This window comes from Bremia lactucae, linkage group LG4 (genome assembly GCF_004359215.1).
Source record: "Bremia lactucae strain SF5 linkage group LG4, whole genome shotgun sequence".
Taxonomy (NCBI): domain Eukaryota; phylum Oomycota; class Peronosporomycetes; order Peronosporales; family Peronosporaceae; genus Bremia; species Bremia lactucae.
The window spans coordinates 5,094,529-5,109,156 of NC_090613.1; the positions used below are offsets into that span (position 1 = coordinate 5,094,529).

The following is a 14,628-nucleotide window of genomic DNA, read 5'->3' on the forward strand; positions in this document are numbered from 1 at the left end:
TTAAGCAAGGCTACCTTCTCTTTCGCCTCGTCAAGTTCATGTTGTATGAACGTGGCGATGGCTGAATGGAGGGCATCTCTGTCCAAACCGGACAGCATGGCCAAGATGGCATCGTTCCCTACGGTCGAACTCATTCGTTCGACCGCACTTCTATCTATGTCACTTAGAAAGGAGTAGCTATCACGCGATCGTGATGCGTACTTCCATTATCATTTAACATGTCCATGTTAGATGATGAAACTCTGGTCCTTGAACGGACTACAAACTGCTACCATGTGGAACGGGCACTACTGACGTGTGCTACTTCAGTACAAGTCCACTTCGCACTATCCCAGTGCGAGTGGTGCCTCGCGTCACTTCACGTACACTAGTACGTGCAGGGGAAGACTCTCTTTTAAAAACTTGCTTTAAAGAGGTTAGTTAAAAACGGTATTTGATATAATTCTGTTTCTATCTATTAATACTAACTTAATTATAAAATAATACGAAACATGTAATAAAATCTTATCTGTCTTCTTCTTTGCGAGCGTCCAGCGCTGACGGGACCACGGAAAAAGTAGATATAAACCGCGGCTATGGCCACAGACATAGCTACTACGGCACAGACATAACGACTACGGCCACAGACAAAAGTACTAGGGCCACAGACATAAAGTAAGCTTGCAACGTGCTAAATTATGATTGGTTTAAATTTCCAAATCAGGTATCCTGACTACAAATCGCGATTTTTTTATTTCTATCGACCATTTTTTGTGACCTATCGGACTGCGGCGTTGCTAGCATGAGCTTCCGCGACGTGTTTTTGCCGTGCTTCTCTCTTTCTCTCTCGCTCTTTTAGCTTATAGAGAACATTCTTGACTGCGCCTGATAATTCCAATACTCTGACTGACTGTGCCGATCCTCACTCAATCTGCTATTTTCTCTAAGTTATCTGATTTCGACTATTAATATTCAATGGACGCTGAGCAGCAGGAAAACAGACAGTTCACTGAGCGTAAGGGCCATGGAAGAACATATCCATAAGATAACGGCTGCACAGGGCTATGGAATTGTCACCAAATCCTCTTACAAGCAAAAAGATGGCAGACAAGCTGTTCACTATAAATGTGATCGTGGAGATTTAGACCGAAACCGTCACAGACTTTCCCAAGTCGAATGGCAAAAGGCAGTGCCCTCATTGACTGCCCTTTCAAAAGAGTTAGGTCTGAAGCAAAAGGTAAGCTATGCAATATTCTTGAGTAAATTTACTGTTTCCATGGGTGCTTTCAACTGCTAACGCACTTTAATTAGCAAACACCACAGGTTCTAGACGAGACGGAAGTTGCGCGAACAAAAGGAAGGCCTAGCACAAGCAACAACACCTCTACGCAACGAGACCCGTCACATTTTTAATATATAGAGGAGATAACTTCAAAGAAAGGAAGGTTCCAAAATGTAGTGCTTGCCATCAAACAGGACATCGACGTACTTTCGTAGCGTGCCCTGTAAATGTTCAAGCTCGAAATTAATCTCTTTCAGCAGCCGGACCCTCCCGAACATCACCAACAAGCACAAATCCATCGGATTTATGAAGAGATATATAGAAAAAGAAGTTAGCTATCCTGGGTTTCAAAGTTAAAAAATATCGGTTGATAGAAATAAAAAATTCGGTCGATAGAAATAAAAAAATCGCGATTTGTATTGTCACGATACCTGATTTGGAAATTTTAACCAATGATAATTTAGCATTTTGTACGTTTATGTCTGTGGCCTTAGTACTTTTGTCTGTGGCCGTAGTAGTTATGTCTGTGGCCATAGCCGCGGCCTAGATATAATGGTTTATGTCTCTCTACAAATGAATAAGCTTTTAGAATATTACCATGTAAAGTAGTATTCTCCAAATATTATCTACTTTCCTAAACGCACCCCACCCCCATAAATTTCCAGCCAATCAACTTTTGTAATACATTTTGGCCTGAACCGATACATACAAATCATTGACATTTAAATGACAAAGGCACATACACAGTGGTACAGAAATATTGTCGCGTGCTACATTTTTACTGCTGCGAAAGTGTAACGGGGTGTATCATTACATGAAATTAACACTTAAAGGTTGCTTATTAATACATTATCAGAAATGTAATTAATATGTGGAGAATATTACTAACATGGTAATATTCTAAAAGCTTATCCATTGGTAGATATAGACCATTATATCTACTTTCTCTGCGGTCCAGTCAGTGCTGGACGCGCGCAAAGAGAAAGACAGATAAGACTTTTAGTACATGTTTTGTATTAGTTTATAATTTAGTTAGTATTAGGTAGATAGACAAGAAGAACTTCATTATATTAATACAGTTTTTATTTAACCCTCTTTAAGGCAAGTTTTTTTAAGACAAGACTTCCTCTGCAGGTACTAGTGTACGTGAAGTGACGTGAGGCACCACTCGCACTGAGGCAGTGCGAAGTGGACTTGTACTGCAGCAGTACAAGTCGGCAGTGCCGCGTTACACCTGGTAGCACTTTGTAGTCCGTCCAAGGACCACAGTCCCATCATCTAACATAGACATGTTAAATGATAATGGAAGTACGCATCACGATCGCGTGATAGCTACTCCTTTCTAAGTGACATAAATAGAAGTGCGGTCGAACGAATGAGTTCGACCGTAGGGAACGATGCCATCTTGGCCATGCTGTCCGGTTTGGACAGAGATGCCCTCCGTTCAGCCATCGCCACGTTCATACAACATGAACTTGACGAGGCGAAAGAGAAGGTAGCCTTGCTTAATCAGCAAGGCTCTCGCCAGGCAGAACTGTTGAGGTTACAACAGGTACAGACCCCTGTACCTCGGATGACGCACAGGTGTCGTCCCGAAACTTTTAAAAATTGACATCTCTAAGTATAGGGGAGTCGAAGACGACTCCCTATTGAGATGGTTTGTCGATGCCATAAGGGCTCGTCACATCGTCGACGAGCAAATGCAATTCGCATTTGCTCAATCAAATTTGGCAGGTCGTGCCAAAACATGGGCATTAGGCCTTAAGATGCGCGAACCATATGTTTTGGGTCACTAGAGGCTTTTAAAGCCCGGCTAAAACAGACGTTTGAACCGCCAAGGGCTGAGTTCAGAGCTCGATCAGAGCTTCTGAAACTCAAACAAGGCAAGCGTGATGTGCACACTTATGCCCAGCACATACGACTCTTAGCGAGTTGTATTACAAACAATCCAGTCCATGAACACACGTTGATTACGGTGTTCATGCAAGATCTTACAGATGACCCTGTAAAGACCCACCTGTTCCGCTTGGAACTGGATACGCTTGAAGAAGCAATATCCGTTGCGGAACAGGAGGATTTTAGCTTGAGACAGGCTCAAGCTATTTCGTCATCGTATCGTCCTCCAAGACGACACGAGCTAGGAGGTCCAGAACCGATGGACCTCTCTTATGTTGAAAGCGAGAATCCTCGTTTTTCGAACAATAAGCGATTGCATTATGGACCGAATGACAAAAAGGGCAACGGTCGCGGGTCCGACGTTGTTGCGAAATCGCAACACCGAGGCGGACCGCCAAAAAGCGGTCGGGGTCAGTAGGGGCGCAACGCCCTACTGATCCAGCAACCTCAAGAGAATTTGTGTATCCCTTGACTAAAGTTGCTCCAGACACACAATCATTATGTGCCTCTGCACCAGGTGATGAGGGATACCTCATCAACCTCAACTTCTGCGTGTTGAGAGTCTTGCTGATTAAGCAAGGCTACCTTCTCCTTCGCCTCGTCAAGTTCATGTTGTATGGACTTGGCGATGGCTGAATGGAGGGCATCTCTGTCCGAAATCGGACAGCATGGCCAAGATGGCATCGTTCCCTACGCTCGAACTCATTCGTTCGACCGCACTCCTTTCTATGTCACTTAGAAAGGAGTAGCTATCACGCGAAACGTGATGCGTATTTTCATTTCATCTAACATGTTCATGTTAGATGATTGGAACTGTGGTCCTTGGACGGACTACAAAGTGCTACCAGGTGTAACGGGCTACTGCAGACCTGTACTGCTCTAGTACAAGTCCACTTCGCACTGCCTCAGTGCGAGTGGTGCCTCACGTCACTTCACGTACACTAGTACGTGCAGAAGAAGTCTTTTCTTTAAAACACTTGCTTTAAAGAGGGTTAATTAAAAACTGTATCAATATAATTAAGTTCTTCTTGTCTACCTACTTAAAACTAACTTAATTATAAACTTTTACAAAATATGTACTAAAAGTCTTATCTGTCTTTCTCTTTGCGCGCGTCCAGCGCTGACTGAACCGCGAAGAAAGTAGATATAATGGTTTATGTCTCTCTACAAATGAATAAGCTTTTAGAATATTACCATGTAAAGTAGTATTCTCCAAATATTATCTACTTTCCTAAACGCACCCCACCCCCATAAATTTCCAGCCAATCAACTTTTGTAATACATTTTGGCCTGAACCGATACATACAAATCATTGACATTTAAATGACAAAGGCACATACACAGTGGTACAGAAATATTGTCGCGTGCTACATTTTTACTGCTGCGAAAGTGTAACGGGGTGTATCATTACATGAAATTAACACTTAAAGGTTGCTTATTAATACATTATCAGAAATGTAATTAATATGTGGAGAATATTACTAACATGGTAATATTCTAAAAGCTTATCCATTGGTAGATATAGACCATTATATCTACTTTCTCTGCGGTCCAGTCAGTGCTGGACGCGCGCAAAGAGAAAGACAGATAAGACTTTAAGTACATGTTTTGTATTAGTTTATAATTTAGTTAGTATTAGGTAGATAGACAAGAAGAACTTCATTATATTAATACAGTTTTTATTTAACCCTCTTTAAGGCAAGTGTTTTAAAGACAAGACTTCCTCTGCAGGTACTAGTGTACGTGAAGTGACGTGAGGCACCACTCGCACTGAGGCAGTGCGAAGTGGACTTGTACTGCAGCAGTACAAGTCGGCAGTGCCGCGTTACACCTGGTAGCACTTTGTAGTCCGTCCAAGGACCACAGCATCTAACATAGACATGTTAGATAATAATGGGAATACGCATCACGATCGCGTGATAGCTACTCCTTTCTAAGTGACATAGATAGAAGTGCGGTCGAACGAATGAGTTCGACCGTAGGGAACGATGCCATCTTGGCCACGCTGTCCGGTTTGGACAGAGATGCCCTCCATTCAGCCATCGCCACGTTCATACAACATGAACTTGACGAGGCGAAAGAGAAGGTAGCCTTGGTTAATCAGCAAGGCTCTCGACAGGCAGAACTGTTGAGGTTACAACAGGTACAGACCCCTGTACCTGGGATGACGCACACGCGTCGTCCCGAAACTTTTTAAAATTGACATCTCTAAGTATAGGGGAGTCGAAGAAGACTCCCTATTGAGATGGTTTGTCGAGTTGGACGATGCCATAAGGGCTCGTCACATCGTCGACGAGCAAGTGCAATTCGCATTTGCTCAATCAAATTTGGCAGGTCGTGCCAAAACATGGGCATTGGGCCTTAAGTTGCGCGACCCATACGTCTTTGGGTCGCTAGAGGCCTTTAAAACCCGGCTCAAACAGACTTTTGAAACGCCAAGGGCTGAGTTCGGAGCTCGATCAGAGCTTCTGAAACTCAAAGAAGGCAAGCGGGATGTCCACTCTTATGCCCAGCTCTTAGCGAGTTGTATTACAAACAATCCAGTCCATGAACACACTTTATTACGGTGTTCATGCAAGATCTTACAGATGACCCTGTTAAGACCCACCTGTTCCGCTTGGAACTGGATACGCTTGAAGAAGCAGTATCCGTTGCGAAACAGGAGGACTTTAGCTTCCGACAGGCTCAAGCTAGCTCGTTATCATATCGTCCTCCAAGACGACACGAACTGGGAGGTCCAGAACCTATGGACCTCTCCTATGTCGAAAGCGAGAAACCTCGCTTTTCAAACAACAAGCGATTGCAGAAATGCAATCGCTCTCAAAAGTTAGGACACTACACTCATGAGTGTAGCGCTCCACGCCTAGTACCGAGAGGTACTGAACGTAATTATGGACCAAATGTCAAAAAGGTCAACGGTCACGGGTCGGACGATGTTGCGAAATCGCAACAGCGAGGCGGACCGCCAAAAAAAAGTCGGGGTCAGTAGGGGCGCAACGCCCTACTGATCCAGCAATCTCAAGAGAATTTGCAAATCTCTTGACTAAAGTTGCTCCGGACACCTCATCACCTTGGAATTAAAAGTTGGATGCGCGCAAAGAGTTGACAGATAAAATCTTATGCATTTTTGTATTAGTTTATAATTTAGTTAGTATTAAATAGATAGAAACAGAAGAACTTAATTATATTAAAAACAATTTTTGATTAACCCTCTTTAAAGCAAGTGTTTTCAAGAGAGTCTTCCTCTGTACGTACTAGTGTACGTGAAGTGATGTGAGGCACCACTCGCACTGAGGCAGTGCGAAGTGGACTTGTACTGAAGCACTGCAAGTCAGGAGTGCCCCGTTACACTGGAGGCGCGCTCTATATTTAAAAGCAAATTTTACGCCGACCATAAAGTGCTCAAGCGCCCTTTGTATAATCAAAAGGTTTTGTAGGCTGCGATTGGTTGGATTAATTGTCTGTGGCCGTTGTAGTTTGTCTGTGGCCGAAGTATTAATGTCTGTGGCTGTAGTATTAATGTCTGTGGCCACAGCGACTGCCTAAATTATAATAAAGTAACAGGACCCCCTTTATATCACTCCACTTAACCAACACTCACCATAGTGACATATGTAGAGTGACATAGAGTACTATGTTGTCTGGCTCTGTAAGGGTTCACTTGTTGGTTTCTTTAATTCCAACCTTTGTGCGTGGTGACTAAATCCGTGCGTGTCGACTTTAAGGTGGCAAATTTGGCAGCTACATGACGAAGTGCAACTGCTGAAAAATACAACAGTGAACGCTCTACTGCGGAAACCACTCGCATCCAATTACGATAGGAGGCGTTTTGTATGAGTCGGATGAAATGTCCTACTCAAACTCATCTGCAATGTCATTTCACCCGGGGACGATGCTGCCAAACCATTGAGTCATATCGTAACAACTAGAGGGTTGTTTGCAAATTTGTTCAATTCGTCCGTTGCTCTTGTTGCGGAGTCTTCCTGTGACGACTACCTGGCAACCGGTGGCGGATTGGGTAAATGTAACGGGCTAAAGTTGCCCCTATGTTACACAGTCCCCGTTAAGTACACTTGGTGTACTTAAGGGGATGGTCAATTACTAAATAATAGTAATTAGACCCAACACTCGGGTGTGGTGCACATTTGTGACCAACCCTTGTGGATGGGATGCACATGGATGCATTCACATTAGGAGGGGTGACGCCCAGCATCATCCGTGATGACGGCTAGCGTCATCCGTTACGCGAGGTATCTATAAAGATACGCTCGCAATACATATTAAATGATATCTATAGAGATAACATTTTAATTGGTAAAAATAGGTATTTGTATTTAATTCTATTAAATATAAATCAGTCTGAAAACTACTTCCTACTTGGTAAGTGCGCACGAGGAGACGGATTACCGCTCCCGTGACGACACTTAACCAGAGTTCTTAGCGGTGAGGTCGCTAACGCGCCCACCACAACTGCCTCACTGCACGCAAGAGAAGCAGGTTTATTCGCTTCCTCGCTGTGCTAGGGTGTGTGCCTAAGTAGAGCGTGGCCGCATTACGACGTGCCCGCCTACAGTAAACGAGATGGAGTTTTGGCTGGAAGCCCTTTTATCATTGCCGAAATGGTGACGGACTAGGCCCAGTACGCGGAGGCCTCCCCCCCCCCGTCATGAGCGGCGCCGCTCCGATAATGGTGACGATGTCGGTGATGTAAACATGCATCACCAGGAACGAAGTGGTGACAAAGATCACTTTGAAAGAAATAATTGCTCAAATGCTAGAATTATTCAAAGTGCGACGGACCAATACTTTTCGCACCCTTGTTTTTTGTGGCGTCTATTAATACATTCGCTTTTCAGTAATTGACAGTCATCTATTTTATTGAAATCACTGATGGACAATGATAGTCATCGATTCTCGAAAAAACACTTTATTTATCTTTTACATTAATTAAAATACATGAAATCTCATCTTTAAAAGATGAAGTTGCTCGATTCTTAGCTGTACCTTGATATAGTAGATGCACAAAATAAAAGCAACGATAAAAGCCGTCACTGCAGTGACACCACAAGTACGAGTGAGACAGCAAAATGTGCAAATTCGTAAAGCATCTGCAATAATCACATAAGCAATTAAAATATTGTGCTTGTAAACGAGACTCGAATCGTACCTTCGGGGCAAAGACACTCCAAATAAACAAGTGAAACCGCATAAAGTACACCACAATACTATAAATTGTGGTATGCAACAATAAAGTCAAAACATTTTTAACGAATAAGACATTCCGAAAGACACGTACGCATAGACTGTAAATCGAAGTGTCTGATAAGTGAAGATTACGAGACATGCTGTCTGTATCGTCCTGGAATTGATCAATTTTGTGACAGGTTTTGCATTCAACCATTGGTATAGATTCACGAAGCACACAAGCGGACCGGAGAAAACGCTGACAAAAGTTAGCGCTCCAACTAATGTCTGTGAATACGACGAAATACCGTGATAGGACTGGCTGATATCAATAGTAGTCACCAGATGTGAATTTCCAAGTGCAAAGAACGCTGCTTGTGATAGCCACACCCCAAGCCCCGCTAAAATAATACTACGATGCTGAAATGCACTGTCATGTGCCCGATCAAGAAACTTTGCTGCGAATTCCAATTGCAAACAAAGGAGACAAAGCGTCTGAAAATTTGTGTCCCTTTGAAGCAATAGTACCAAAAGCCAAATAACCATTTCTAAAATCGAATGCCGCAAACCTTGCCTAGCTGAGGCCGTCAGAAATGCAAGAAAACAAACAATTGCGTACACGACGCGAGCACATGTATCAGTATCCAGTGAGACCCGTCTTGTCCAGTCATTTGCAGTGTCTTGCACAAAAGTGATTTTTTCTGGAAGCTCCTTGACTCCAACGCATGCCAGCATTCCAACTGCGAATAGTAGTATACTGCTGATGGCAACAAAGACTTGTAAGATAGCAACTTCACGATATGCTGCTTTAGTGTGCGAAACTGCTTTTCGGAGGACAATACCACATATTGCTAATACGCAGACACGTATCGAAAGTATATATGTCGGCAAAATAGGAGCTGTTGATAGTATTGACACGGAGTCGTCCGTAGCAAATTCACTCCCTGGCACATTGGTGTCTAGTTTAAGTCCATTCAGTCGCCAAAAATTTATAATTTGGTTGCGTGCTCGAAGCGTGCGTGTAAAAACCAGTAAAACTATCACCAATCCGACCGAATACAACGCTTCATACGACTTTTGTATTTGTATCGAAGCAATTCCGATCGCAATTAGCAGCGAAGTTGTCATGAAAAATGTTGTAGCGTGCTCATTCTCAATTGAAGAGCTTGACGATAGACTCGCGATTTGCAAAATGCTGTTAACACCAAGCACTACAACGTGAATGTTTCTCAGAAATGGCTCTGATTTTTTCTGGAGCGCTCGAGCAAGCATTTCCAAGGCAGCAATTAGGCTGACAACAAGAAATGCTAAGCCCAATAAAAACACAGTCACGTTGTACTCGGACCCATCACTTTGAGTGACTATAGCTTGCATAATTTCACAGGCTCTTTCTACTTCTTTTGCAGCATGTTGATCAAATAAATCCATATCACTATCGTCTCGTAGACTTTTGCGTAGCAAGTCTAGCGGCACATGAAATTCGTCGTCAAACTTTTTTAATGCTGTGGCATGAAACTTGATGGTGGCAAGAGCATGCAGTTGTTGAAAATTGCGATATAATGCATGCCAATATGATGAATTAGATAGTGCATTGGCCTCAAATGAAGCACGAACAACATCCTCTAAGAGTAGTCCTGTACTATACGGCGGAATGGGGAGGCCATACAGCGACGAAATCGTTGGTACTAAGTCCACTTGATTGCGCTTCTGCCGATAATTATTGTCACGTAAAGGGTGAAGTGGCTTCCCATCGCCACGCATAAACATCAACAATGCCGACGACTCTTCTACCGTAGCTCCACCGTGGTTTCCAACCTCTGACATACCATGATCGCTGCACAAAAGAATTAGCGACGCTCGGGCGGACTTATCTTTTTGCATTCTTAAAGCATCTTGAGCCTGTAGTGATTCTAATACCAATTGAACAATTTTGTCCATCTCTTGCAATTTTTTTTCCATTAATAACGACCGCGGTCCACGTAGGTGTCCCACATGATCCAATCCTAGATAATGCAAAACCAGCACGTCCCAATCCTGGCTCTTGTGATTGTGTATGGCTGGGTCTAATTCTTCTCTTAAATGCCTCGTAACATTGTCGTCAACTTCTTTGGTGTCTCTGGTATAAAAACCCGACGTGCCATCCGAACGTAGAAATGTATTTGGAAATAGTTTGAGCCACGTATCGTCGCCATAAAAAACAATGCGCTTGCCTTTTGCCGTCAGCATCGACAGCAGATTAGCATTTTCATCAATTGCTACAGAGTTAAAGTTCTTGAGAATGTCAATAAATGCTGGAGCTTTACCAGTCACGAGCGCTTTGAGGCGAGGCATTGTCACGGTGGGAACATTGGCATGTGCGACGTAGCCTAGAGCCCTGCCGGACGTCACAAGACTGCTGGTGAATGGCATGTCAATGTTTAGCTCTTTCTTGGAAAAGACGTGAGTTATATCATCATCCTTACGCATTGCAGCGCTTCCTAACACCATGTCTGCCCGGAGAGCGTCGATCAACACGATGACGAGGCGATCGTAAGCAGCATCCAATTTCTGCGGACGATCAAATTGAGCATTCGATTTGTTTAAAGAATCAGCTGTCGCACTTTGAAAGAAGACTTCGTTAAGGCGCAGTAGACCGCTTGAGCACAGGTATGCCCCTAGACCGGCGCATAAACATAGAAGTCGCAGCGTCATGACTGGCCGAAAATGATAGCCCCTGAAGTATTGTTACATAAAACAATTATGGTACTTTCGAGGCAATTTTTTAATATTATGGGGTATTTTTATGAAAAGTTACCATTGGCAACACGGCGATCCATTGCCGTGGGATCATCGAAACCAAAGCGCGTGCGTAGCACATTGTAACGGCAGAGCGCGTCATCAATATTAATATACGTCCCTTGAAGATGACGTATGCCGTCCGAGCACGACGTGAATTCTTTCCTTCCATGCAAAAGTCGGCGTTGATTACAAAGAACGGTGTCACCCTGCTGAAGCCTGAACTCATAGCGATGCTTGCCGCCTTCTACAAGCTCGTGAAAGACACAGTATGCATCGTAATAGGGCATGACATCCTCGAATGAAACTCTTAGCGGTCCTTCGAATGGAGGGCTCCAGTGCACCGCAATTACCTCTTCACGATGGTTAAGCTGGATGTGAGGGCGCTGGTACTCCATTATTGTCGCATTTGTACGGGTCAAATGGTGCTTTTTGAAAGTTGCGGGCACACGTGTGAATGTAGCAAAGTGCTCGGGGTAAATGCGACGGAATTCGTCGGCTACAGCAAAAACATCCACAAACGTCGACTCCCCGCCTTTGACCGACGGGTCATATCGTAGTGCATGCAGGAATTGAAATCCTGGAGGGGACTCATAATATGCAAGATCCACGTGGCTTTTTAAGTAAACAGAAGTATATGCGATATTCACCTAAAAAGAGATGCAACATGTTAAGTAAGGCAGACTATTTAGAAGCTATACAATACTTACGGGCGTTGGCTCTGCCATTACATCGAAGACGTCACCATACTGAAGCCTATACGATAAAATGAGAAATTTTAGACAAACTGCCACTAGAGGTTATGTAATATTATACATACGTACGAGTGAGATACGGGTGCGATACGCTCTGCGAGTAATTTCACAGCCCCTGAAATCAATGGAGTATTGCGAATGACGGTTAAGCCATTTTCCACGACCTGGCGGAGCGCTTCATATAGTCCCTCATCATTACTTGTGTCCATGAAATTAGCATACTCCGTCGTGGGTACTGGAGCATCCAGTGCCAATGGGACCGTTGCCATTCTTCGAGCGTGATTATCTAGTGCCCATTCTGAGTAGCTGTTTGCAAGCAGCCACGCACAGGAGAAGCTGGACTCGTGGTGGTCGTTCCATACGATATTAAGCGTATCCCCTTTTACTGCAAAGTACAACCACATTAGCGCAAATGAAGATACAATGCCGATCAGAACTCCTTACCGAAAACTTTATCAATATCTAGCCCACTTTTATTTACCTCGGAGCAATTTGTCAGCCGCTGTCCTGTCGGATGGCCACATTGAGGGCACAAACACCACGTTCGAAGATGCAACAAGTGATATTTGCTCATTTTGCCATCTTGCCAACGTAGTATTATAAACTCGCGGTGACGCACATCTACTCCATGAAGCTACTCGAAAAAAGTCCGTCAATTCTCTCGTCTTACAATGTAGGAACGCAGCTAGAAAGCTACCACCTTCTTAGTGATTGGCATTGGCTTGTTATGACTGCCTCTAGTCACATCGGAAAATTGACGCGATTTGCTCGTGTTAGCTTCGTAGGCAGCTGCGATAAATGGTTAAGCACTTTTAATCAAAACGATCACAGACGACTGGAAACGAACCTTTGCGCATCCAGCGTCGCTGCGGAAAGATTTGTGCCACAATTTGAAACGGTGAAATCAACAAGGAAGTAGTACGAGGTCCGACCAAAGCTAAACGGCGCATGGCGAAGACGTAGATTCAATAAAGCGAAAAAGGATTTTCAAGAACCCGGACACCTGAAATATTCTACGATCTCAAAATTATTTCGAATAGTCGGCTTTTAATGCAAGAGAATTGTGTTCATACGTGCAGAAGTATCGTGTTTATTAACAGGGAAAAGTACCAAAATACCCCTGACAAATGCAGAAAAGACGGAAATACCCCTGTACTTTTATAAATGACCAAAATGCCCCTGGCTCTTACTACGCTTTGGGAAAAGAGATTTGCCAGTATTTGATGCCTGATATATAGCCTGAGGCATTGGTCATTTGTGTCTTTCGGGAATATTGCCAATTTTGAAACCTGTGTATGCTTCGCCTTTTTTAGGAACGGTCGGATCTGGACGCGGGTGGGTGCAAAAGATGCGGAAACGTTAGTAGATCACAAATTAGTAAAAATATTTAAGGAATACACCATGGGTTGTTGAATATTTTGAATATTTCGGAAGTTTTGGAGTGTGGGCGTGTGCAATGGCCAAGATCACTTTTGATAAAAATGAGTGAAGGTTACCCCAGCATAGAGCTCACCTTCCCGGTTCTGCGCAAGCACCACGATGGTAATAGCAACCATTACATAGTCTCTCCAGATGGCTTCCACGGAAAGGCATCTGGAAAGAGTAGTTTGGCATTACATCTAGTTCCAACAGGTGTAACGGGCTAGAGTTGCCCTAATGTTACACAGTCCCCATTAAGTACATTTGGTACTTAAGGGGATGGTCAATTACTAAATAATAGTAATTAGACCCAACACTCGGGTGTGGTGCACATTTGTGACCAACCCTTGTGGATGTGATGCACATGGGTGCATTCACATTAGGAGGGATGACGCCCAGCGTCATCCATGATGACGGCTAGCGTCATCAGTTACGCGAGGTATCTATAAAGATACGCTCGCAATACATATTAAATGATATCTATAGAGATATCATTTTAATTAGTAAAAATAGGTATTTATATTTAATTCTATTAAATATAAATCAGTCTGAAATTTACTACCTACTTGGTAAGTGCGCACAGGGAGACGGATTACCGCTCCCGTGACGTCACTTTACCAGAGTTCTTAGTGTGTTGGGTGAGGTCGCTTGCGCGCCCACCACAACTACCTCACTGCACGCAAGAGAAGCAGGTGCAAACCGCTTCCTCGCTGTGCTAGGGTGTGTGCTAAGTAGAGCGTGGCCGCATTACGACGTGCCCGCCTACACATCGCTTCAACAAGTGCTGTGCTGATCTAGGTATTATCCACCAGACAACCATGCCGTACAATCCTCAACAAAACGACTTAGCAGAGAGGATAAATCGAACTCTTGTCGAGATGGCCCGCTTAATGTTATTACATAAAAATGATCATTCTTGGTGGGGTGAGGCGATTATGGCGGCTGTCTAAACCATCAATCGAATATTGAAAATGCGCCACCCAACACTAGTCCATTTGAAACTCTGTACGGACCAAAGCCAGACTGAAATCATTTCGTGTCTTTAATTCGACTGGATATCTACGAGTAACGGATTGCAAGTGAACTAAATGAGGCAGCTAGGCAAGCAAGTGCATTGTTTCTTTAGTATTTGGAAACTTTAAAGGCGAACTAAGCGTGGGAGCTGGCGAGTGAACAATTGGTCATGACTAGGTCCGTTACATTAAACGAGAGACCTCCTTCGCAGTACAAAGATGTTGTTGTTTTAAGTGAACCTATTGCTCAATGCAAACATTTTCATGATGAAGCAGACGAAGTGAAGATGGAAGTACCTGATTCGGGTAAGGACCAATAGGTTGA

General features: G+C 43.6%; 2 protein-coding genes across 2 annotated transcripts; both read right to left on the bottom strand.

Annotated features, from left to right (window-relative positions):
• Positions 1–8,071: 8,071 nt before the first annotated feature.
• Positions 8,072–11,032, bottom strand: CCR75_000427 (uncharacterized protein; the record flags this gene model as incomplete). The annotated part of the gene is made up of 3 exons (XM_067958535.1): positions 8,072–8,265; positions 8,325–8,382; positions 8,454–11,032. 3 exons carry the CDS (start codon positions 11,030–11,032, stop codon positions 8,206–8,208), a joined length of 2,697 nt encoding a protein of 898 aa, XP_067816946.1. The 3' UTR covers positions 8,072–8,205.
• Positions 11,033–11,034: 2 nt separating this feature from the next.
• On the bottom strand, positions 11,035–12,870 carry CCR75_000428 (uncharacterized protein). Its single transcript, XM_067958536.1, has 6 exons — positions 12,719–12,870; positions 12,569–12,660; positions 12,316–12,505; positions 11,941–12,256; positions 11,827–11,872; positions 11,035–11,766 (listed from the first exon to the last, which is right to left on the bottom strand). The coding sequence occupies exons 1-6, from the start codon at positions 12,819–12,821 to the stop codon at positions 11,122–11,124; spliced, it is 1,392 nt and encodes a 463-aa protein (XP_067816948.1). The 5' UTR covers positions 12,822–12,870; the 3' UTR covers positions 11,035–11,121.
• Positions 12,871–14,628: the final 1,758 nt, after the last annotated feature.

Excerpts from the sequence above, each read along its gene's own strand:
- CCR75_000428 (XM_067958536.1), bottom strand. The coding sequence starts at position 12,821 with ATGCGCCGTTTAGCTTTGGTCGGACCTCGTACTACTTCCTTGTTGATT. Across the intron at positions 12,506-12,568 it reads TGCCAATCACTAAGAAGGTG|CTTCATGGAGTAGATGTGCG; the intron begins GTAGCTTTCTAG and ends TTTTTCGAGTAG. Across the intron at positions 11,767-11,826 it reads TAATGGCAGAGCCAACGCCC|GTGAATATCGCATATACTTC; the intron begins GTAAGTATTGTA and ends ATCTCTTTTTAG.